The following is a 21,660-nucleotide window of genomic DNA, read 5'->3' on the forward strand; positions in this document are numbered from 1 at the left end:
TGTGACTGTGCATGAGCAATTTGTGAACAGCCTGGAACCTACAATTTTTCATATATCATTATGAATTTTTTACAGAGGATTTATATCCTGATAGGCAACAACTGATTCAGTTTTCAAGGTCATAGGCCAAAGTCAGGAAAAATCTTGGAAAATTGGAAAAATTCCTGTCTGTGACATTGAATGTGTTGTGTGGGCCGCTGAAGAGGAGGTACTGCTGGCCCACCACCACAAGATGGCGCCCTGCTTGAAGTGCCAGCTGTCACTCATCCACTACTTACTCATCACCACCACCATAAAGGCCAGACTGCAACTCCACCTCCCCGCCGAGAAATCAACTACCAATCAGGTAATTTTCTCTGCTGACTTAAACTTTGAGTATTAGTCTGATCTCTTTTTGCAGCCGTTTTCCTGTGGTGTGCCTTATCTACGGAGTTGGCATTTGGTGTGGACTGCGACAGCTTCGCCTCACACCCCACTCAGATAAGTGGTTATCTCAGGAGCTGCACGAGTGTGTGATTGGAGGTGGAGGTGCTCCCTCCTTTACTGAATACAGACTGTTGGATTACTGAGTGTGCGACCTCACACTCATCAGGACTGTCTCTGTTCTCTGCCAGCAGTACCGGGTCTGACTGCTGAAGACAGTGGCCACCTGGGTGCAGGGCTTGGCGGCTCCGGTGTTCTTCAGCTCCGTTGGCGGTGGAAGCTGTGTGGATCCGGCTCTTCTCTCGCCAGGCGTCTTCTATCGTCGAGCCTGCCCACACGTCACCTGGTGTATAATTGACAGTCAATCAATCAATCAATCAATTTTTTATATAGCGCCAAATCACAACAAACAGTTGCCCCAAGGCGCTTTATATTGTAAGGCAAGGCCATACAATAATTATGTAAAACCCCAACGGTCAAAACGACCCCCTGTGAGCAAGCACTTGGCTACAGTGGGAAGGAAAAACTCCCTTTTAACAGGAAGGAACCTCCAGCAGAACCAGGCTCAGGGAGGGGCAGTCTTCTGCTGGGACTGGTTGGGGCTGAGGGAGAGAACCAGGAAAAAGACATGCATTGGTATCTGGATGTAAAGGACTATGTGGACCAAAGTTGCTGGCTGGGTGTGGTCCTCTACAGTCCTCTCCATCAACTTGTGCTGTCAGTGCTCTGTATAAAGGTGAGCTGCTGGCTACAGGCTCAGCCTCTGTGCTCTCATCACTCTGGCTTTGATGAAACAGTGATTGTGGTTTTTCATCATCATTTTCAGTCTTCACAAGGACAGCAGGGAAAGGGAACTTAGTGAGATCATCATCCTCCAAATGCTGTAAATACAGTCACTGTATTGTTATTGTCTGTACATCGTTGTGTGATTCACAACATTAAATTGTTACTTTTTGGCTTATCCATTGTCCGTTCATTAACGCCCCCTGTTGTGGGTCCGTGTCATGACACTTTCACAACAGGATTTCTCGGCCAGCGTCATGGATCCCGAGGGGCGTCAACCATCACTTGAACAGCCAATGGAAGAGCGAGGTGCACAGGCGCCAGCAGGAGGCGTGTTGGGTGAGCTGCAGCACATCTTAACCGCCTTTACCGCTCGGTTGGACTTAGTTACCGAGCAGAACAGTGTTCTCAATCGTAGGATGGAGGCTCTCACCGCCCAGGTGGAAGCGCGTGCTCAGGGCGCTGCTGCAGCACCTCCTCCTGCTGACCATGTGCCAGAAACAGACATTCCGCTGGTCGTTCAACGAACCCTCCCACCTTCCCCTGAAGCATACATAAGTCCTCCGGAGCCATACGGAGGCTGTGTGGAGACGTGCGCGGACTTCTTGATGCAGTGCTCGCTCGTCTTTTCACAGCGTCCCGTCATGTACGCAGCAGACGCCAGCCAGGTGGCTTATGTGATCAATTTGCTTCGAGGAGAGGCACACGCCTGGGCTACGGCGCTTTGGGAGCAGAATTCACGGCTCCTAATGGTTTATACTGAGTTTGTGAGGGAGTTCCGACAGGTGTTCGACCACCCTCATAGAGGCGAGACCGCTTCAAGTGTGCTGCTGTCGATACGGCAGGGGCGTCAGAGCGCAGCGAAGTATGCACCCGGCTTCCGCATCGCGGCAGCGCGAGCCGGCTGGAATGCTGTTGTGCTCCGCGCCGCCTTTGTAAATGGACTGTCTGTCTGGTCCTTAAGGAGCACCTGGTGGCAAAGGATGAGCCGCGGGATTTAGATGGGCTTATCGACCTGGTTATACGGTTAGACAACCGATTAATGGAACACCGACGGGAACGAGACGAGGGGCGTGGCCAGGCACAAGCCGTCCCTCTTCCTCCCGGGTCCGAAAGGAAGCCGACTTCCCCACGCTCCACTGCCACGGCTCTCCACGTGACAACAGCTCCCCCTGCTGACATTGAAATGGAAATGAGCAGGGCCAAAAAACGATCAGATCAGAGACAAAGGAGGCTGATCCGTGGAGAGTGTTTTCTCTACAGCTCTACCGAGCACATACAGAGAGAATGCCCCAAACGGTCAAAACAACAGCACTCGTCCTTAGAGACTGGGCTAAGGGTGGGTCACAACACCCACATGGGGAAACCCCCGACGATCTGCATGAATCCCAGCCACGATCCTGAGTGGGGATCTAACCCTTCACGCCCCAGCACTGGTGGACACGGGGTCAGAGGGGAATCTGCTGGATAGCAGATGGGCAAAGGAGGTTGAGCTCCCTCTAGTGGCCTTACCGTCACCATTGTCGGTGTGGGCGCTAGATGGCACCCTTCTTCCACTAATCACACACCAGACACAGCCAGTGACATTGGTGGTGTCTGGGAATCACAGGGAGGAGATTGTGTTTTATGTAACACCTTCTACCTCCCGAGTGATTTTGGGTTTTCCATGGGTGTTAAAACACAATCCCCGGATTGATTGGCTGTCTGGGGTTGTGGTTCAGTGGAGCGAAACCTGCCACCGGGAGTGTTTAGGATCCTCGGTTCCACCCGGTGTGACTGCTAAGGAGGAGGTTTCAGTCCCCCCCAATCTGACGGCGGTGCCGGCCGAGTACCACGACCTTGCTGACGTCTTCAGCAAGGATCTGGCACTCACGCTGCCCCCGCACCGTCCGTACGATTGTGCCATTGATTTGATACCGGGCGCTGAGTACCCGTCCAGCAGGCTGTACAACCTCTCACGTCCGGAACGCGAATCAATGGAGACCTACATCCGGGATTCCTTAGCTGCCGGGTTGATCCGGAACTCCACCTCCCCGATGGGTGCTGGTTTCTTTTTTGTGGGCAAGAAGGATGGCGGACTCCGTCCATGCATTGATTACAGAGGGCTGAACGAGATCACGGTTCGCAACCGATACCCGTTACCTCTGTTGGATTCAGTGTTCACGCCCCTGCATGGAGCCCAAATTTTCACGAAATTGGATCTTAGGAATGCTTATCACCTGGTTCGGCTCCGGGAGGGAGACGAGTGGAAGACGGCATTTAACACCCCGTTAGGTCACTTTGAGTACCTGGTCATGCCGTTCGGCCTCACCAATGCGCCCGCGACGTTCCAAGCATTGGTTAATGACGTCTTGTGGGACTTCCTGCATCGGCTTGTCTTCGTATATCTAGACGATATACTCATCTTTTCTCCGGATCCTGAGACCCATGTCAAGCATGTACGTCAGGTCCTACAGCGGTTGTTGGAGAACCGGCTGTTTGTGAAGGGCGAGAAGTGTGAGTTCCACCGCACTTCTTTGTCCTTCTTGGGGTTCATCATCTCCTCCAACTCCGTCGCCCCTGATCCGGCCAAGGTTGCGGCGGTGAGAGATTGGCCCCAACCAACAAACCGTAGGAAACTACAACAGTTCCTCGGTTTTGCAAATTTCTACCGGAGGTTCATCAAGGGCTACAGTCAGGTAGTTAGCCCCCTGACAGCCCTGACCTCCACAAAAGTCCCCTTCACCTGGTCAGATCGGTGCGAAGCCGCGTTTAGGGAGTTGAAACGCCGGTTCTCGACTGCACCGGTTCTGGTGCAGCCCGATCCCAAGCGCCAGTTTGTTGTTGAAGTGGATGCCTCTGACTCAGGGATAGGAGCCGTGCTGTCCCAGAGCGGGGAGTCCGACAAGGTTCTCCATCCATGTGCCTACTTTTCCCGCAGGTTGACCCCAGCTGAACGGAACTATGACGTCGGCAATCGGGAACTTCTTGCGGTGAAGGAGGCTCTTGAGGAGTGGAGACACCTGTTGGAGGGAGCATCGGTACCATTTACGGTTTTCACGGACCATCGGAATCTGGAGTACATCCGGACCGCAAAGCGTCTGAACCCCAGGCAAGCCCGCTGGTCGCTGTTCTTCGGGCGTTTTGACTTCCGGATCACCTACCGCCCCGGGACAAAGAACCAACGATCTGACGCCCTGTCCCGGGTGCACGAAGAGGAGGTCAAGACCGAGCTGTCAGAACCCCCTGAAACCATCATCCCCGAGTCCACTGTCGTGGTTGCCCTTACCTTGGACGTTGAGAAGACCGTCCGGGAGGCCCTGACACGGAGCCCGGACTCGGGGACAGGTCCGAAGAACAAACTGTACGTCCCACCAGAGGCCAGGGCTGCGGTCCTTGACTTCTGTCACGGTTCCAAGCTCTCCTGTCACCCAGGGGTGCGAAGGACCGTGGCAGTGGTCCGGCAGCGCTTCTGGTGGGCATCTATGGAAGCCGACGTCCGGGAGTATGCCCAGGCCTGCACCACCTGTGCCAGGGGCAAAGCCGACCATCACAAGGCCCAAGGCCTCCTCCAGCCTCTGTCTGTGCCTCGTCGCCCCTGGTCTCATATCGGCCTGGACTTTGTCACGGGCCTCCCGCCGTCCCAGCGCAACACCACCATCTTAACGATAGTGGACCGGTTCTCCAAGCGGCCCACTTCGTGGCCCTCCCAAAGCTCCCGACGGCCCAGGAGACTGCAGACCTCCTGGTCCACCACGTCGTGCGTCTGCATGGGATTCCATCAGACATTGTCTCGGATCGTGGTCCTCAGTTCTCCTCCCAGGTCTGGAGGAGTTTCTGCAAGGAACTGGGGGCCACCGTCAGTCTCTCGTCTGGGTACCACCCCCAGACGAACGGGCAGGCAGAGCGGACTAACCAGGAACTGGAGCAGGCCCTCCGCTGCGTGACCTCCACGCACCCGACGGCCTGGAGTGACCATCTGGCCTGGATCGAGTACGCTCATAATAGCCAAGTCTCATCTGCCACCAGCCTCTCCCCGTTTGAGGTGTGTTTGGGGTACCAGCCCCCGTTGTTTCCAGTGGTGGAGGGAGAGGTCGGGGTGCCCTCGGTCCAGGCCCATCTGAGGAAGTGCCGTCGGGTGTGGCGTACCGCCCGCTCTGCCCTGCTCAGAGCCCCGACGAGGGCTAAGGCCCATGCAGACCGCCGGCGTTCCCCGGCCCCTGCATACCAGCCCGGGCAGGAGGTCTGGCTATCTACTAAGGACATCCCCCTGCAGGTGGAATCCCACAAACTAAAGGACAGGTAGATCGGACCATTTCCCATCCTCAAAGTCCTCAGTCCGGCCGCAGTGAAGCTGAAGCTGCCAGCTTCACTGCGGATACACCCCGTGTTTCATGTGTCAAGACTCAAGCCCTGCCATACCTCACCACTGTGTGCCCCGGGACCAGTGCCGCCTCCTGCCCGGATCATTGACGGGGAGCCCGCGTGGATGGTACGCCGGCTCCTGGACGTCCGTCGAAAGAGCTGGGGGTTCCAGTATCTGGTGGACTGGGAGGGTTATGGCCCCGAAGAGCGCTTCTTGGTGAAGAGGAGCTTCATCCTGGACCCGGCCCTCCTGGCCGACTTCTACACCCGTCACCCGGACAAGCCTGGTCAGGCGCCAGGAGGCGCCCGTTGAGGGGGGGGTCCTGTTGTGTGGGCCGCCGAAGAGGAGGTACTGCTGGCCCACCACCACAAGATGGCGCCCTGCTTGAAGTGCGGGCTTCAAGCACGAGAGGGCGTCGGAGCGACCAGGAGTGACAGCTGTCACTCATCATCCGTACCAGCTGTCACTCATCCACTACTCATCACCACCACCATAAAGGCCGGACTGCAACTCCACCTCCCTGCCGAGAAATCAACTACCAATCAGGTAATTTTCTCTGCTGACTTAAACTTTGAGTATTAGTCTGATCTCTTTTGCAGCCGTTTTCCTGTGGTGTGCCTTATCTGCGGAGTTGGCGTTTGGTGTGGACTGCGACGGCTTCGCCTCACACCCCACTCAGATAAGTGGTTAACTCAGGAGCTGCACGAGTGTGTGATTGGAGATGGAGGTTCTCCCTCCTTTACTGAATACAGACTGTGGGATTACTGAGTGTGCGACCTCACACTCATCTGGACTGTCTCTGTTCTCTGCCAGCAGTACCGGGTCTGACTGCTGAAGACAGCGGCCACCTGGGGCGCAGGGCTTGGCGGCTCCGGTGTTCTTCAGCTCCGTTGGCGGTGGAAGCTGTGTGGATCTGGCTTTTCTCTCGCCAGGCGTCTTCTATCGTCGAGCATGCCCACACGTCACCTGGTGTATGATTGACAGTCACTGTATTATTATTGTCTGTACGTCGTTGTGTGATTCACAACATTAAATTGTTACTTTTTGGCTTATCCATTGTCCGTTCATTAACGCCCCCTGTTGTGGGTCCGTGTCACGACACTTTCACAATAGAATGAATTTCCAAAAACTCATGACTCTGTCACAAAAGATCAAATTTCTTTCACGTTTGAGAGCCTTATGTAGGATGGTATCCTTTATCAATTGGCAAAGTTTGATCCAGATCTGATCCAGGTTACAGATTTTGTGGCCATTTAAATGGCACATTGAAAACCCATTTTGGTGAACATTTTGTACTGTATCTCAATCAAAAGTGCCTCAGTCACTCTTATTTTCTGTTCTGGATTTATCTACACCACCAAAACTGGACATGTTTTGTTCAAAATTGATTCAGTATTCACATTTTGAGATGTGAGAGATCTGCTGTAAATCCTGGTGAGGGTGGGGACCAGCTGGTCAGCACATGCTCTCAGATATGAGGGAGAGACACCGTCAGGTCCTAGAACCTTCTTCAGCTTTTTTCTGTGAAACTGCTGCCATACTCTTCACGTGTTCCCGGACAGCTCCGTGTGCAGGAGCTGTAAGCCAGGCTGATAGATGGGAGCACAGCGCGTAATCCCCACCACCTCTATTTCACAAGAGACCTACTTGCTTAACCTGCTGGCATCTCCTGTAAACTCCAGACAGAGCTGCTGCTCCTCCAACCAAAACACCTGTAAAACTCCCTGGTTTGGTCAAAACCAGCAAAAAAATTCCAACCGATGACAGTCCAATGTTTATGAGCTCTTCCCTGGTGTACAAGACCAAAGAAGGAGAGCAGAGTGCAAAAAAAAAATGCGCAAAGTACGAGCACAGTACTGTGGCGGCCATCCGCGGCTCGGTCTTAGAATTTTTGGGAGACGAGAATATGACTGTGGAGCTGAGTGATTTTCCGAATGCAGGAAGATCAAGAGAGAGCACGTGGACAAACATAATGAGCACAGTGTCACGGGGGTGAAAGTGACGCCCACAAAGTCTCCAGTGGAAGCAGGACAGAATGGTGACAGTGTGTGTTGGGGTTCAGTTTGCTTGAGGGCTTTTTTGTGTGTTCTTTTTATGTGGTCACCTGTCCTGTCCAGTCCATCTGTGGTCTCTGAGCGTGCACTCTCCTCCTGTTGTCTGTGGGAGCGTGTGTGTGGATGTGGGTGAAAGCGTGTGTGGTATGCGCATATGAGAGTAGGTATGTATGTCCTACCGTCTCGCCCTCCGTTCTCCTGCCGCGCACATGTGACTGTTGCTTTGAGAGCTGTTTTTTCATGGTCGTTTTGCTACTTTGTGCGCCGCTGCCTTTTTGCTTTTTGTCACGCGGGATTGTGGATCATTGCTGTATACTCATCGTCACTTGGAGAATTAAGTGCCCCATTTTTGGACCTAATCCTTGTGGGTCCAGTCCTAGTCCTCGGTGGTCCCAACCACAACACAATGACTTCTCCAAGAGCTATGCAAGTGCTTTTTCTTTCACTTTTACTATGAAAATGTTTGAGTTGCAACTGTGCAATACATATGCTGAAGAAATGACAACAACAGCAGCACAATCAATAACATTTCAAAGTCAAACTGTAGACTATATACATACTGGACAAACCCTCTGTGACATTACAAACAGGTTTTCTGAAGAGATGTTTTGAAGCTCAAAAAGTCTCTGGTTAATGCCATGTTGGCCGTCCTACCTACATCTTGGACAAGCCATAAATCAGTAAACCTGGGTGGGACAAATGACGTGTGGACATGCCCCCGTCTCAGGGTTACCAAACAAACAACTAACAGGCTAACCATGGTTTGGGTGTTTTATCAAAGCATATTTTTAGGGACTGGCTGGGTGCAGGACTACTTAGTGTCCCGAGGATGAATAAGAAGTCTGAGGGTGACAGAGCTTTCTCTTATCGTGCCCCTATTCTGTGGAATGATCTCCCTATGGAGATAAAACAGACCCATTTGATTTCCCTGTTTTACTGTTGGTATATTTTGTTACTATGTGATTTTTATTCTTTTTGCTCTTTTATTATGTTTTTAATCTTTTAATTCATTTTGTTTTCCGAGTTATGTTGTGTGAAGCGCCTTGAGGCGACCCTGTTGTGAGTTGGCACTAAAATAAATGAATAAATTTGATTTGATTTCCCATTGAGTGGCTTGGGTGAGGGTAGTAAAATTTATGACCTGCTTATTTTCGCAGTAATCATGGTTTAACTAGTCCAAACATTATCAAGCTCCCAATAGCTGCTAAAAAGAGCTAATGCTGTTAGCATACAAAGTTAAATAATAAAAAAAATTTACTTGATGGAAATAGTGGGATGACCCCTAGTAAAATTAACCACACAACAAGCCATATTATTACAGGTAATTGTGTTAAAATGCTCAGAAAGGATGGATGCAGTCACCCAACAACAACTAGCAGCTGCGGGTGGTGGCCTCTGTGCTGTTGGAGCTCTGGGCTGTTAGTCAAATAGACCACGTCCTGAATTATTCATAACTTCATGGCTTAAGAGATCTGAAACTTGTGAGTTGTAAAATTCAACATGTATAGGTGTCTTGGAGAGGGAATAGCTGCAGAGACCAAAACCATCTTTTGTACCAGGCCATAAACATGTTTATTACTCATGTAAAGGTTGACATTTTAACATGGGCTTCTATGGGAATTAGCATGCTTCTGGAGCCAGCCACAAGCAGCTTGTCAAGGAACCAAAACTTTTTCGGAGGTCGGAGCTTGAGTAAAACACAGTAACTCATTCAACCTGGCAGGAAAGTATTTCAAGAGCTGGGCTGAAACACGGGTTAGCTGTGGGCATGAGACGAAGTGTGTGTGTGCAGCTCCACCTTTCTCTTCTTGCTCCTCCCTTCGGCCTGCAGCGTCCTGGTGCACTGCTCCACACACTGAGAGAAGCTCAGACTGCTGTGGTCTGGACTGTAGTCCAGCTCAGCCAGCTGAGCCAGAGACACGATGTAGTTGCAGGCGATACGTAATATAGCCAGCTTAGAAAGTTTCTGTCCGTAAGAGTAGCAGGGCACCTGGAGACACGGACAGAAAGAGATGTTTGAGAAACATGCTGAGAAAGACAAGTACACTATGATAAAGAACACTACAGTACAGTACAGACGAGGCATGTGAATCTTATCACTGACAACTATTCGGTACACGACCAGCGATACGATACATGACGATACAATGTGATTTGATATGTATTTGATGGCGATTCAATTCCTCACAATGCGATTCAACTTGATGCAAAGAAATTATACCAAAAATTTAAATATTGATTCAAATTTCTGGCTTCCATCCGTGTTCAAAAGAAAACACAGAGCAGTGATGGTGCATTCAGTGTGCCTCGGAAAAAATCAATGCAGGCACACAGCGAGCGATGCATCACACTTTCACCCGTCCATTGAATTGATGCACAATGAATGAATCGATATACTCACATCGTGCACATTTGTATCTAGATACCGATTCAATCAATCAATCAATTATTTTTATATAGCGCCAAATCACAACAAACAGTTGCCCCAAGGCGCTTTATATTGTAAGGCAAGGCCATACAATAATTACGTAAAACCCCAACGGTCAAAACGACCCCCTGTGAGCAAGCACTTGGCTACAGTGGGAAGGAAAAACTCCCTTTTAACAGGAAGAAACCTCCAGCAGAACCAGGCTCAGGGAGGGGCAGTCTTCTGCTGGGACTGGTTGGGGCTGAGGGAGAGAACCAGGAAAAAGACATTACAAGATACAAGATTCGTATCAATTAATCTCCACATGGCTAGTACTGTCATGCCCAGCCCTGATCCAGGCTTTGATCCCGACTTTGCCTCATCTTCTGTTCCCACTTTGATTTATTACTTGTTTATTTTCATCATGGGTTTATTCTATGTTCTATTTTGCTTTGCCACTTTATTGCTTTGTTACTGTTATACTTTAGCCATTGTTCAGTTCTGTTCTGTCCTTTAGTTTCTGTTTATTTTTGCTGTTTTCATTTCTGTCATTTGCTGTTGTACTGTGATATCGGGGTTTGCTTTCTGTTTATTAATTAGTTTCTGGTTGGTTATCTGTATTGCATTCCTCTGTCATTAGTCAGTTCCAGTTTAGTTTTGTCTTTGTGTGTACGTTGCGATTATTATTCTGATCAGTTCTTATATAGTTTTGTCTTTTGTACTTGTCTCTTGGTTCTCTTTTAGTTCTCATGATTTATGCTCTGTTCAAGTTCCTGTTCATGGTAGTTTAATATTGTTGAGCTCAGTTCCAGTGGTGGGCACTGTTCCAATAATCCAATAACCAATCATTATCAAAGATAAAGTTTTCATTATCGGATTATCTTTTCAGATAACTTTGAAAACCATTATCGGACTAATTATCTTCCGATAAATTTTTGTCCGATAATTTTTAGACTGTTAACGTGTTAAGCAAAGGTGAACAGATGTACAGTTCTACCCTCTGCAAACAGAGGAGAGCTTCTTCTAGAAGAAACCACTCTATCCTCTGCAGGCAAAAGAGAACTGGTCACCAAATAAACCTCATTTCTTTTAACCCCATACTGATACGTGGCCAGTATCACCCAAATCATTCAGAGGCATACATTTTTAACTTATGGTTCAACTTTTAACCAAACTAACGTCAGACAAGTTATTTAAATCAACGTCATGTCTGAAGTTTTATAAAGTGAATATATCAGATATATGTTTTAGTTTTAAAGTAATGCGCTAATTTTTAAGGTTTTAGTGTGGACATGCTGTGTCCAGGTGCATTATGGGTAGGATGGGGGGGTGATTGTTTTGACAAGTTTTCAAGGTCTCTACTGCCATCTACTGGCCAGTAGTGTTCTGGTGTCAACTCCAGCTTCAGAAAGTAAAAGTCCAGCCACATATTTGTTCCATCTTCCCAATAAACCAGCTAATTGTAATTAGTTCAGCTCTTCAGGCAGGTGAATGAGTTAATTATTGAGATCACCTGTTTTAGGTGCACAGGTAGAAGCAACACATGGGAGGGTTTTTACTTTCTGAAGCTGGATTTGACACCGCTGCTAGGGTCATAACTCCTTCATGCATTAGCTGATTGAATTGAAACTTCACATGTGTGATGACGGTTGGCCACTGAACACACCTGGCCCCTCTGTATGAACACTGAGCGCCCCCTACTGGATGAACCATTAACATGTCATAACTACTTCATGCATTGTGTGATTTGTTTGAAATTTGATCTGTGTGACGAGTGGTTGCCCCTGTACACACATGCCCACATCTGGTCACAAGGGGACGTGGTGGCCTGGGGAAGTGCTGACACAGACACGAGGGCCCGTATATGACTGCTTACAGTCCTAGTTTCCTTTGTACTCTTCTTTGTGTCCAGCTTCCTGTATTTTGGGTGCACTGCCTGCAATGGTTTGGTTCCACCCGAACCTCTAACCATCTAATCTAATCTAATACTCCAAAGGTGTTTTTACCCTAAATTAAGGTGGGAAAACTGGTTTATCAGTAAAGAGAAAAAGCTCTAGTTTGAAGACTAGACCAGCATGATGCTTCTTTAGAGAAAGCTAAGAATAATACTATCCATCCATCCATTTTCTTCCGCTTTATCCTAGGTCGGGTCGCGGGGGCAGCAGCTCAAGCAAGGCTGCCCAGACCTCCCAATCCACACACACCTCCCCCAGCTCCTCCGGGGGAACCCCAAGGCGTTCCCAAGCCAGCCGAGAGATGTAGTCCCTCCAGTGTGTCCTGGGTCTTCCCCGGGGCCTTCTCCCGATGGGACGTGCCCGGAACACCTCTCCAGCGAGGCGTCCAGGGGGCATCCGGAAAAGATGCCCAAGCCACCTCAACAGGCTCTTTTTGACGTGGAGGAGCAGCGGCTCGAGTCCGAGCTCCTCCCGAGTGACCGAGCTCCTCACCCTATTTCTAAGGGAGCACCCAGCCACCCTGCGGAGGAAACTCATTTCAGCCGCTTGTACTCATGATCTTGTTCTTTCGGTCATGAGCCAAATCTCATGACCATAGGTGAGGGTCGGAACATAGATCGATCGGTAAATCGAGAGCTTTGCCCCCCTACTCAGCTCTCTCTTCACCATGATGGTCCAATACAGCGACTGCATCACTGCAGATGCTGCACCGATCCGTCTGTCGATCTCACGCTCCATCCGTCCCTCACTCGTGAACAAGACCCCGAGATACTTAAACTCCTCCACTTGAGGCAAGGAGAATAATACTATCAAATATACAAACCAAATCAGGAAAAAGTTAGTACAGTATGAAAACTGAAAATTAATAATAATAATGATAATAATAATAATAATAAAGAACCTGCAGTAATTCTTATATCCATTTTTGACTTCTGTTTCATTGTAGATGGTATGTGTGATCAAGTTCATTTCATATTGTTAATATACATCCATTCCTGCATTTTAGTACTGCAACACATTCAAGTTTTGACAGGAACAATTTGGGGCAAGTAATGAGATTTTAAACAAATCCATAATTAAGGCTACTTCAAACAGGTGACTGTATTCATGATTTGTCTGTTAGTGGTCCTGCAACAGACTGGCGTCCGTCCTGTCCAGGGTGTACCCCCTCTCAGGCTGTATGACTGCTAGGATAGACACCAGCCCCCCATGACCCTTAATTGGAGAAAGCGGTTAAAGGTGAGTGAGTGACTGAGTGACTGAGTGACTGAGTGAGTGAGCAATGTTTCTCAAAGAAAGATCGGAAAGGATTTCCATACATCCCATACATACACACACATACAATCTCCCTTAAAAGTGCATAATATCATTAAGTGATTGAAGGAATCTGGAGGAATTTCAGTACTTAAAACCTAAACCAAAAACCTGTGATTCTGATCCCTCAGACCACACTGTATCAAGAACTGTCATTCATGAATAGCTGATATAACCACATGGGCAGGGATTACTTTGGGAAACCTTTGTCAAGCAGTATAATATGGTGTTACATTCACAAATTCCACTTAAAAATTTTCTGTGCAATAAAGAAGCTTTATTTTAACCTTGTTCACAAGCAGCATGAATTTCTCTGGGCTCTGAGGCATCTGGTTTGGATCATCACACAGTGGAAACATCTACTGTGTTCAGACAAATCAGTATTCCAGATCTTTTTTTTAAAGAAATGGACAGTGTACTCATCACTGGACCCATCACACTCGAGGGTAGGTGATGGTCTAGTGGTTAAGCATTGGGCTTGAGACCAGATCCGCGGTTCAAAGATCCTCGGTTCAAATCCCAGCCTGACTGGAAAATCACTAAGGGATTAGGTTGGGCATATCCCAGCATGCCTTAATCCAGCCACTACACCCTGCTATTGAGGTGGGCGCCATTACTGAGGTATTACCGAGATTTACAGAATTTGATAGTATCTCTCTCGGCATGCTGACGAAACTCGTAACGCCAACAAAAAGCACAACCTGTTTGTTTGATCCTATACCAACAAAACTGTTTAAGGACCTGTGGCCCACTCTTGGGCCGACTGTGCTGGAAATTATTAATCTTTCTTTAACTTCTGGATCTGTTCCTAAATGTTTCAAATCTGCAGTGATTAAACCATTACTTAAGAAACCTAATATTGACCCTAGTGTATTGAAAAACTATTGGCCGATATCAAATCTATCATTTTTCTCTAAAATTCTGGAAAAAGTGGTGTCACAGCAGCTTGTAGACTATCTTACTGAGAATAATCTCTTTGAGCCACTGCAGTCTGCTTTTAGAAAATATCATTCCACAGAGACGGCTCTCACTAAAGTGGTGAATGATCTTCTGCTTACAATGGATTCGGACACCACTACGGTTCTGTTGCTGTTAGATCTCAGTGCTGCATTTGATACAGTGGATCATCATATTCTACTTGATAGACTGGAAAATCATTTTGGGATTACTGGGAGTGCCCTTGCATGATTGACGTCATACTTGAACAGTCGTTCTCACTGTGTTTTGTACAGTAACACTACCTCTAACCTTAGTGACATGAAATTTAGGGTTCCACAGAGGTCTGTCTTAGGCCCCCTGCCTTTCTCCATTTATATAGAACACATTGGGCACATATTGCAGCATTTTGGGGTTACCTTTCAATGCTATGCTGATGATACTCAATTATACATGCTGATAACTGCTGGTAATCTCATCCACATAAAATCCTTAAAAGATTGCCTTGCACCAGTGAGAAGCTGGATGTCTAGCAACTTCTAGCTTTTAAAATCTGATAAGACTGAAATGATGGTTCTTGGTTCAGTGAGACCTCTCTCTGTGTGTGTGTGTGTCACAGAGAGAGAGAGAGAGACCACGTGTGATAGCGCGCTTTTATGAAACAATGCGACACAGTGAAACAGTCCTCATATAATTAGTCAGGTATGATAAAGTGAAGCAACGATCTTGCAGTATTTATAGCTCCAGAAGAACAACAAGGAGATGTGAAGTGGTGCACAGTACCGTGTTGAAGCGTGGGTGGGCTCACAATAGCGGACAGCTATTGTGAGCTATTCGTGCAGCTGCTCATTACAGCGTATCATCTACGCTGTAATGAGCAGCTGTACGAATACGCCACTGTGACAGGGGCTTTACCAACCCCTAGAGCACTGTTGCTCTGGGGGTTGGTAAGGTTAGACCTTACTTGTGTGAAGCACCTTGAGGCAACTTTGTTGTGATTTGGTGCTATATACTATAAATGAAAATAAACTGAAATTGAAATTGTTCCTTGGACAAGGTCCTTCATCCCATTGTTGTTGTATGTTAAAAGTAAACCCCCAGCAGAAGGGGGTGGAGCTCAGCCCAGCCCCTTCTGCTGGGGGAGGCCTGAGCTCCTCACAGCAGCCTGACTGTTGCAAAACACACGACATGAAGTAATATGTGTGATTTTAGGGTTTATAGATGTTTTTGACCCTTAAACTTTACTCAGTAAGCCAGCAAAAAAATGTTAGCGGACTGAAAGAGTAGAATAAGAGTAGAATGGGAGGCAGAGCCTTCAGCTTTCAGGCTCCTCTCCTGTGGAACCAGCTCCCAATTCAGATCAGAGAGACAGACACCCTCTCTACTTTTAAGATTATGCTTAAAACTTTCCTTTTTGCTAAAGCTTATAGTTAGGGCTGGATCAGGTGACCCTGAACCATCCCTTAGTTATGCTGCTATAGACGTAGACTGCTGGGGGGTTCCCATGATGCACTGTTTCTTTCTCTTTTTGCTCTGTATGCACCACTCTGCATTTAATCATTAGTGATCGATCTCTGCTCCCCTCCACAGCATGTCTTTTTCCTGGTTCTCTCCCTCAGCCCCAACCAGTCCCAGCAGAAGACTGCCCCTCCCTGAGCCTGGTTCTGCTGGAGGTTTCTTCCTGTTAAAAGGGAGTTTTTCCTTCCCACTGTAGCCAAGTGCTTGCTCACAGGGGGTCGTTTTGACCGTTGGGGTTTTACATAATTATTGTATGGCCTTGCCTTACAATATAAAGCGCCTTGGGGCAACTGTTTGTTGTGATTTGGCGCTATATAAAAAAATTGATTGATTGATTGATTGAAAGTTAGCAGAACTAAATTTAGCGAAAACTAAGTGGCCCGCTGATGATTTTCAAAGTTAACTGAAAAGCTAACCAGTTAATGAAAAAGTTAGCTTTGTTAATTAGTGGTTAGTGGATTAGCAGTACTGCACCAACCACTGGTTGTTCTCATCCTCCAAACACAGCAAGTGGAGTTGATTCCAAAAAGCTCTATTCTGGTCTCATCTGACCACATGACCTTCTCCCATGCCTCCTCTGGATCATCCAGATGGTCACTGGTGAACTTCAAACGGGCCTGGACATGTGCTGGCTTGAGCAGGGGGACCTTGCTGCCCTGCAGGATTTTAAACCATGACAGCATCATGTGTTACTAATGTAATCTTTGTGACTGTGGTCCCAGCTCTCTTCAGGTCATTGACCAGGTCCTCCTGTGTAGTTCTGAGCTTTCTCAGAATCATCCTTACCCCACAAAGTGAGATCTTGCATAGAATCCCAGACCGAGGGAGATTGACAGTCATCTTGTGTTTCTTCCACTTTCTAATAAATAATCATAACAGTTGTTGTCTTCTACCAAGCTGCTTGCCTGTTGTCCTGTAGTCCATCCCAGCCTTGTGCAGGTCTACAGTTTTGTCCCTGGTGTCCTTAGACAGCTCTTTGGTCTTGGCTATGGTGGACAGGTTGGAGTGTGACTGATTGAGTGTGTGAACAGGTGTCTTTTATACAGGTAACAAGTTCAAACAGGTGCAATTAATACAGGTAAAGAGTGCAGAATAAGAGGGCTTCTTAAAGAAAAATTAACAGGTCTGTAAGAGACAGAATTCTTGCTGGTTGGTCGGTATATAAGTATGCATCAGTATGCAAGTATATAAGATGCAAAATGAAACTGCTAAAGCCATACCTGACTGATTCACTGCAAAATGAATTTACATGTTGTACATGTAGGTAGTGCATGTAACCGTGTGTGTTTTCAGTCCAACCTGCTTCCTCAGGGCCTCAAACGCAGCACTAATAGTGTGGACACGAGTCCTTTCTCGAGCGTTGGCCAAAAGCCTCCTGGTTTGTTGAATAGCTTTGAACTCTGGAACGTGCCCACTTCCATCAGTGCTCCCGCCAAGCCGCTTCCTGGGCGACTCCTGGAAACAAATTCAAACATGTTCTTTATGTCTGACGTTTATAACAGCGTGTCACTTATATCAGGCACGAAGCACTCCACCATCACTGATTCGATTCCCTAGTCAACCCACCTGTGTGATCCTTCCTTGGACATTAATAGGCTGATCAACAAACAGCTTTTCAATGTCCATCATTTTCATCACAATGACAAGAACAGAAAATCTGTAACTTCCACATCTCTCTGCACCAATCATTTTGTCTCATGTTCAGACTGAGTCTCATTAGAGTTAACAAGACCACGGCCGACTGCTTTTCAGAATTTCTTTGTTTTTTTCAGCTTTCAATCAAAAAAGACAAATCCAAATATTTCTCATAGACATAATGTAAATACCTGCTGTTTAAGCAGGAGGAACATCAGATTGTGAACAGGCTAAAAATACAGGTTCTGCCACACCCACAGTTCGAACATGAAGTAACTGTCTCAGTTATGAAGAAATCACACAGCAGATGTCAGGCTGCCCTCTGCAGACCAGCTGTGACTGGACCAGCAGACATTTCAATCTGTGGACCTCTGAGTGTGGTACATTATGTGCACGTGTTTTTCCACTTTAAAAAAGATTTGGCACCGGAGCGGGACTACCAACATATAAACCAGGGCTGATTTCCAGGCTACTGGCCTACGTCCTTGGAAACGTCACTGCATCTGCATTGTCCCAGTGCACCCAGCTGGAAATGGTTACCAGCCTCAGCTGTGGAAGTAACCTGGCATCCTGTCCAGGGGACTCATAGACGCTCATCCACTTCCCATTACAGTATCTGGGGATAACACCAGCCCAGTGGGTCTCAGGGCCTGTGTAGGACTTCTTTTGCATCTTAAAAAAACCTACTTGATGCTATCTGTGTTACTAGACTGATAAAGTTGGATATGAAAGCACTAAACAATGTTTCATCATGTCTAATTTTTCTATGAGTCTCTACATTAAGACTGAATGTTTGAGCTAAATGTGTGAGTGTCAGGGTCCAAGTTCTGGTGTTACTTTTCTGATCTTTAGGTTGCTGGCCCTTCTCGTGTTATGTCCTACACATTACATTTCTGGTGTTCATCTCTGACTGTTGTCCATGTGATATCTGTGTTATTCTCCTCGTGCTTTTATTTTGATGGTACTGCTGCTAGTGCTTGTTGGATTTACTTCCTGTGCACTCAGGTTCCTGGTTCATGTGCATGGTTATTTCCAGATTAATTACACTATTTAACTGTCACAATTCCCTCACTCCAGTGCCAGATTGTGTATTCCTCCCTTGTTGCGTTCACTCAGTGTTTGATCTCCCGTTGCCGACCTCTGTTAGCCTGTTTCTTCCTAGCTTAGCCTGCCATCTGTTGGACTAACAATGTTTTATGTTTGATTCCTATGCAGTATTTAGGTTCTACTTTTGCTGTAACTCTCATAAACCGTTATGGGCCTTTCACACTGAACACGTCGGAAGCGTCAAATGCGTCAAAAATCGGTCTAAAAAGCATTATTTTCAATGAGACCAGTTGCTTTTTAGATGTGTCATAAGCGGCACGTCAAAGACCGAGCTAAACCAATGCTTCTGACGGGAGCGCGCGTTGCCACTTGTCGGCAGGCTGACGTGGTCAAAGTTCAATCCAATCCAACTTTGGACGCTCTGAGCTGTGACGTAGCTTCGCGCTGTCCAGTAGGAATGACGCATCGGGCCAAAACATGGAAGACGAGTGGCAGAAACCACTGATCTGTACAAAACAGATCGGTGCAGAAATCAATGATCTATACAAAAGGGATCACTGCAGAAACCACTGATCTATACAAAACAGATCGGCGCAGAAACCACTGATCTGTGCAAAACAGATTGGCGCAGAAACCACTGATCTGTGCAAAACAGATCGGCGCAGAAACCACTGATCTGTGCAAAACAGATCGGGGCAGAAACCATTGATCTGTACAAAACAGATCGGCGCAGAAACCACTGATCTGTGCAAAACAGATCGGCGCAGAAACCACTGATCTGTACAAAACAGATCGGCGCAGAAACCACTGATCTGTGCAAAACAGATCGGCGCAGAAACCACTGATCTGTGCAAAACAGATCGGCGCAGAAACCACTGATCTGTACAAAAGAGAAACGTCACAGGACTTATAGAGCAGTTTTCTGAAGAAAAATCCTTGGAAATGTTTTTTGTTGTTGTTTGTTATCTCAGAATTTCTGATTACTGTTAAAAAAAGTTTAGAACACTTGTAATTAAAATAGCTCAATTAATCAATAAATGGTTCTTTAGAAACCTTTCATCTGTAAATTAAAACCACCTGTTCTTTCAGATTAGATCATTTCTTGTTTAACATAAGGAACCTCGGACATTTATTTTTAGACAAAATAACATGAAAATTTGTACATTTTTAAAGTCTGGTAGATTATTTATATCTCATTTCAACCAGAAAAACAGACACTGTAAATAAATACAAATGTTTATAATAAATGCAACAGTAAATAATGCTTCGATTCAATGGCTCGTGGCTCTTTGATTCGCTGCTGTTCAGAAGCGGTAAGTCCACTTCTTAACCCCTCTGAAAGCCATTAAAATATCATGAGTCACTTTTGTGTGGATTAAAGTCATTAACTGGGACTCTTGTCTTGTTGCAGTCAACAAACGAGAATCGTCCTCCGTTCCGTGTTTCAAACGCTGCGCGGCTCTCTGCTGAGACAGAGTCTGCTCGGAATTAATAACTTCAAAATGAATCACCGCTTTAAATAAAATGACACCTCTTACAAACATTGCAATACAGACAATAAACTACAATCGACTAAAACGTTTTTTCCTCCCAAAATGAGACGACCTGCATTCTTTATGAACCTGACCTGCTGCGCAGCTGCAAGACCTCAGCTCACAGGTATGGAAAGACATTCATGCCAATAATAATGTCTGAAAGGAAATGCTTTTGACAAAAACTAACAGATTTTATTTGTTTATGTCCAGAGATCAAGGACCCACCATGTAGAGTTTATTATGTCCAGAGTTTAAGGATCCAGTAACCAATTTCATATTTATTTACTTTAAGACTCAATAAAATGTTAATCGGCTTATAAAGCGCCAAATTACAACAAAAGCCATCTCAAGGTGCCTCACACAGAACAGGTCAATCAATCAATCAATCAATTTTTTTTTATATAGCGCCAAATCACAACAAACAGTTGCCCCAAGGCGCTTTATATTGTAAGGCAAGGCCATACAATAATGATGTAAAACCCCAACGGTCAAAACGACCCCCTGTGAGCAAGCACTTGGCTACAGTGGGAAGGAAAAACTCCCTTTTAACAGGAAGAAACCTCCAGCAGAACCAGGCTCAGGGAGGGGCAGTCTTCTGCTGGGACTGGTTGGGGCTGAGGGAGAGAACCAGGAAAAAGACATGCTGTGGAGGGGAGCAGAGATCGATCACTAATGATTAAATGCAGAGTGGTGCATACAGAGCAAAAAGAGAAAGAAACAGTGCATCATGGGAACCCCCCAGCAGTCTACGTCTATAGCAGCATAACTAAGGGATGGTTCAGGGTCACCTGATCCAGCCCTAACTATAAGCTTTAGCGAAAAGGAAAGTTTTAAGCCTAATCTTAAAAGTAGAGAGGGTGTCTGTCTCCCTGATCTGAATTGGGAGCTGGTTCCACAGGAGAGGAGCCTGAAAGCTGAAGGCTCTGCCTCCCATTCTACTCTTACAATCCCTAGGAACTACAAGTAAGCCTGCAGTCTGAGAGCGAAGCGCTCTATTGGGGTGATATGGTACTACGAGGTCCCTAAGATAAGATGGGACCTGATTATTCAAAACCTTATAAGTAAGAAGAAGAATTTTAAATTCTATTCTAGAATTAACAGGAAGCCAATGAAGAGAGGCCAATATGGGTGAGATATGCTCTCTCCTTCTAGTCCCCGTCAGCACTCTAGCTGCAGCATTTTGAATTAACTGAAGGCTTTTTAGGGAACTTTTAGGACAACCTGATAATAATGAATTACAATAGTCCAGCCTAGAGGAAATAAATGCATGAATTAGTTTTTCAGCATCACTCTGAGACAAGACCTTTCTGATTTTAGAGATATTGCGTAAATGCAAAAAAGCAGTCCTACATATTTGTTTAATATGCGCTTTGAATGACATATCCTGATCAAAAATGACTCCAAGATTTCTCACAGTATTACTAGAGGTCAGGGTAATGCCATCCAGAGTAAGGATCTGGTTAGACACCATGTTTCTAAGATTTGTGGGGCCAAGTACAATAACTTCAGTTTTATCTGAGTTTAAAAGCAGGAAATTAGAGGTCATCCATGTCTTTATGTCTGTAAGACAATCCTGCAGTTTAGCTAATTGGTGTGTGTCCTCTGGCTTCATGGATAGATAAAGCTGGGTATAATCTGCGTAACAATGAAAATTTAAGCAATACCGTCTAATAATACTGCCTAAGGGAGGCATATATAAAGTGAATAA

General features: G+C 46.6%; 1 protein-coding gene across 1 annotated transcript in view; it reads right to left on the reverse strand.

Moving 5' to 3' along the window:
• atoh8 (atonal bHLH transcription factor 8) overlaps positions 1–21,660 on the reverse strand; it is a 156,557-nt gene that overhangs the window by 107,877 nt on the left and 27,020 nt on the right. The window contains exons 2-3 of the mRNA XM_034180996.1: positions 17,035–17,190; positions 9,404–9,595 (exon numbers count right to left, since the gene is read on the reverse strand). Coding sequence (XP_034036887.1) covers positions 9,404–9,595; positions 17,035–17,190 — 348 coding nt within the window. The remainder of the gene's footprint in view (positions 1–9,403; positions 9,596–17,034; positions 17,191–21,660) is intronic.

The sequence above is a fragment of the Thalassophryne amazonica genome, chromosome 11 (assembly GCF_902500255.1).
Source record: "Thalassophryne amazonica chromosome 11, fThaAma1.1, whole genome shotgun sequence".
NCBI classification, from domain to species: Eukaryota; Metazoa; Chordata; class Actinopteri; order Batrachoidiformes; family Batrachoididae; genus Thalassophryne; species Thalassophryne amazonica.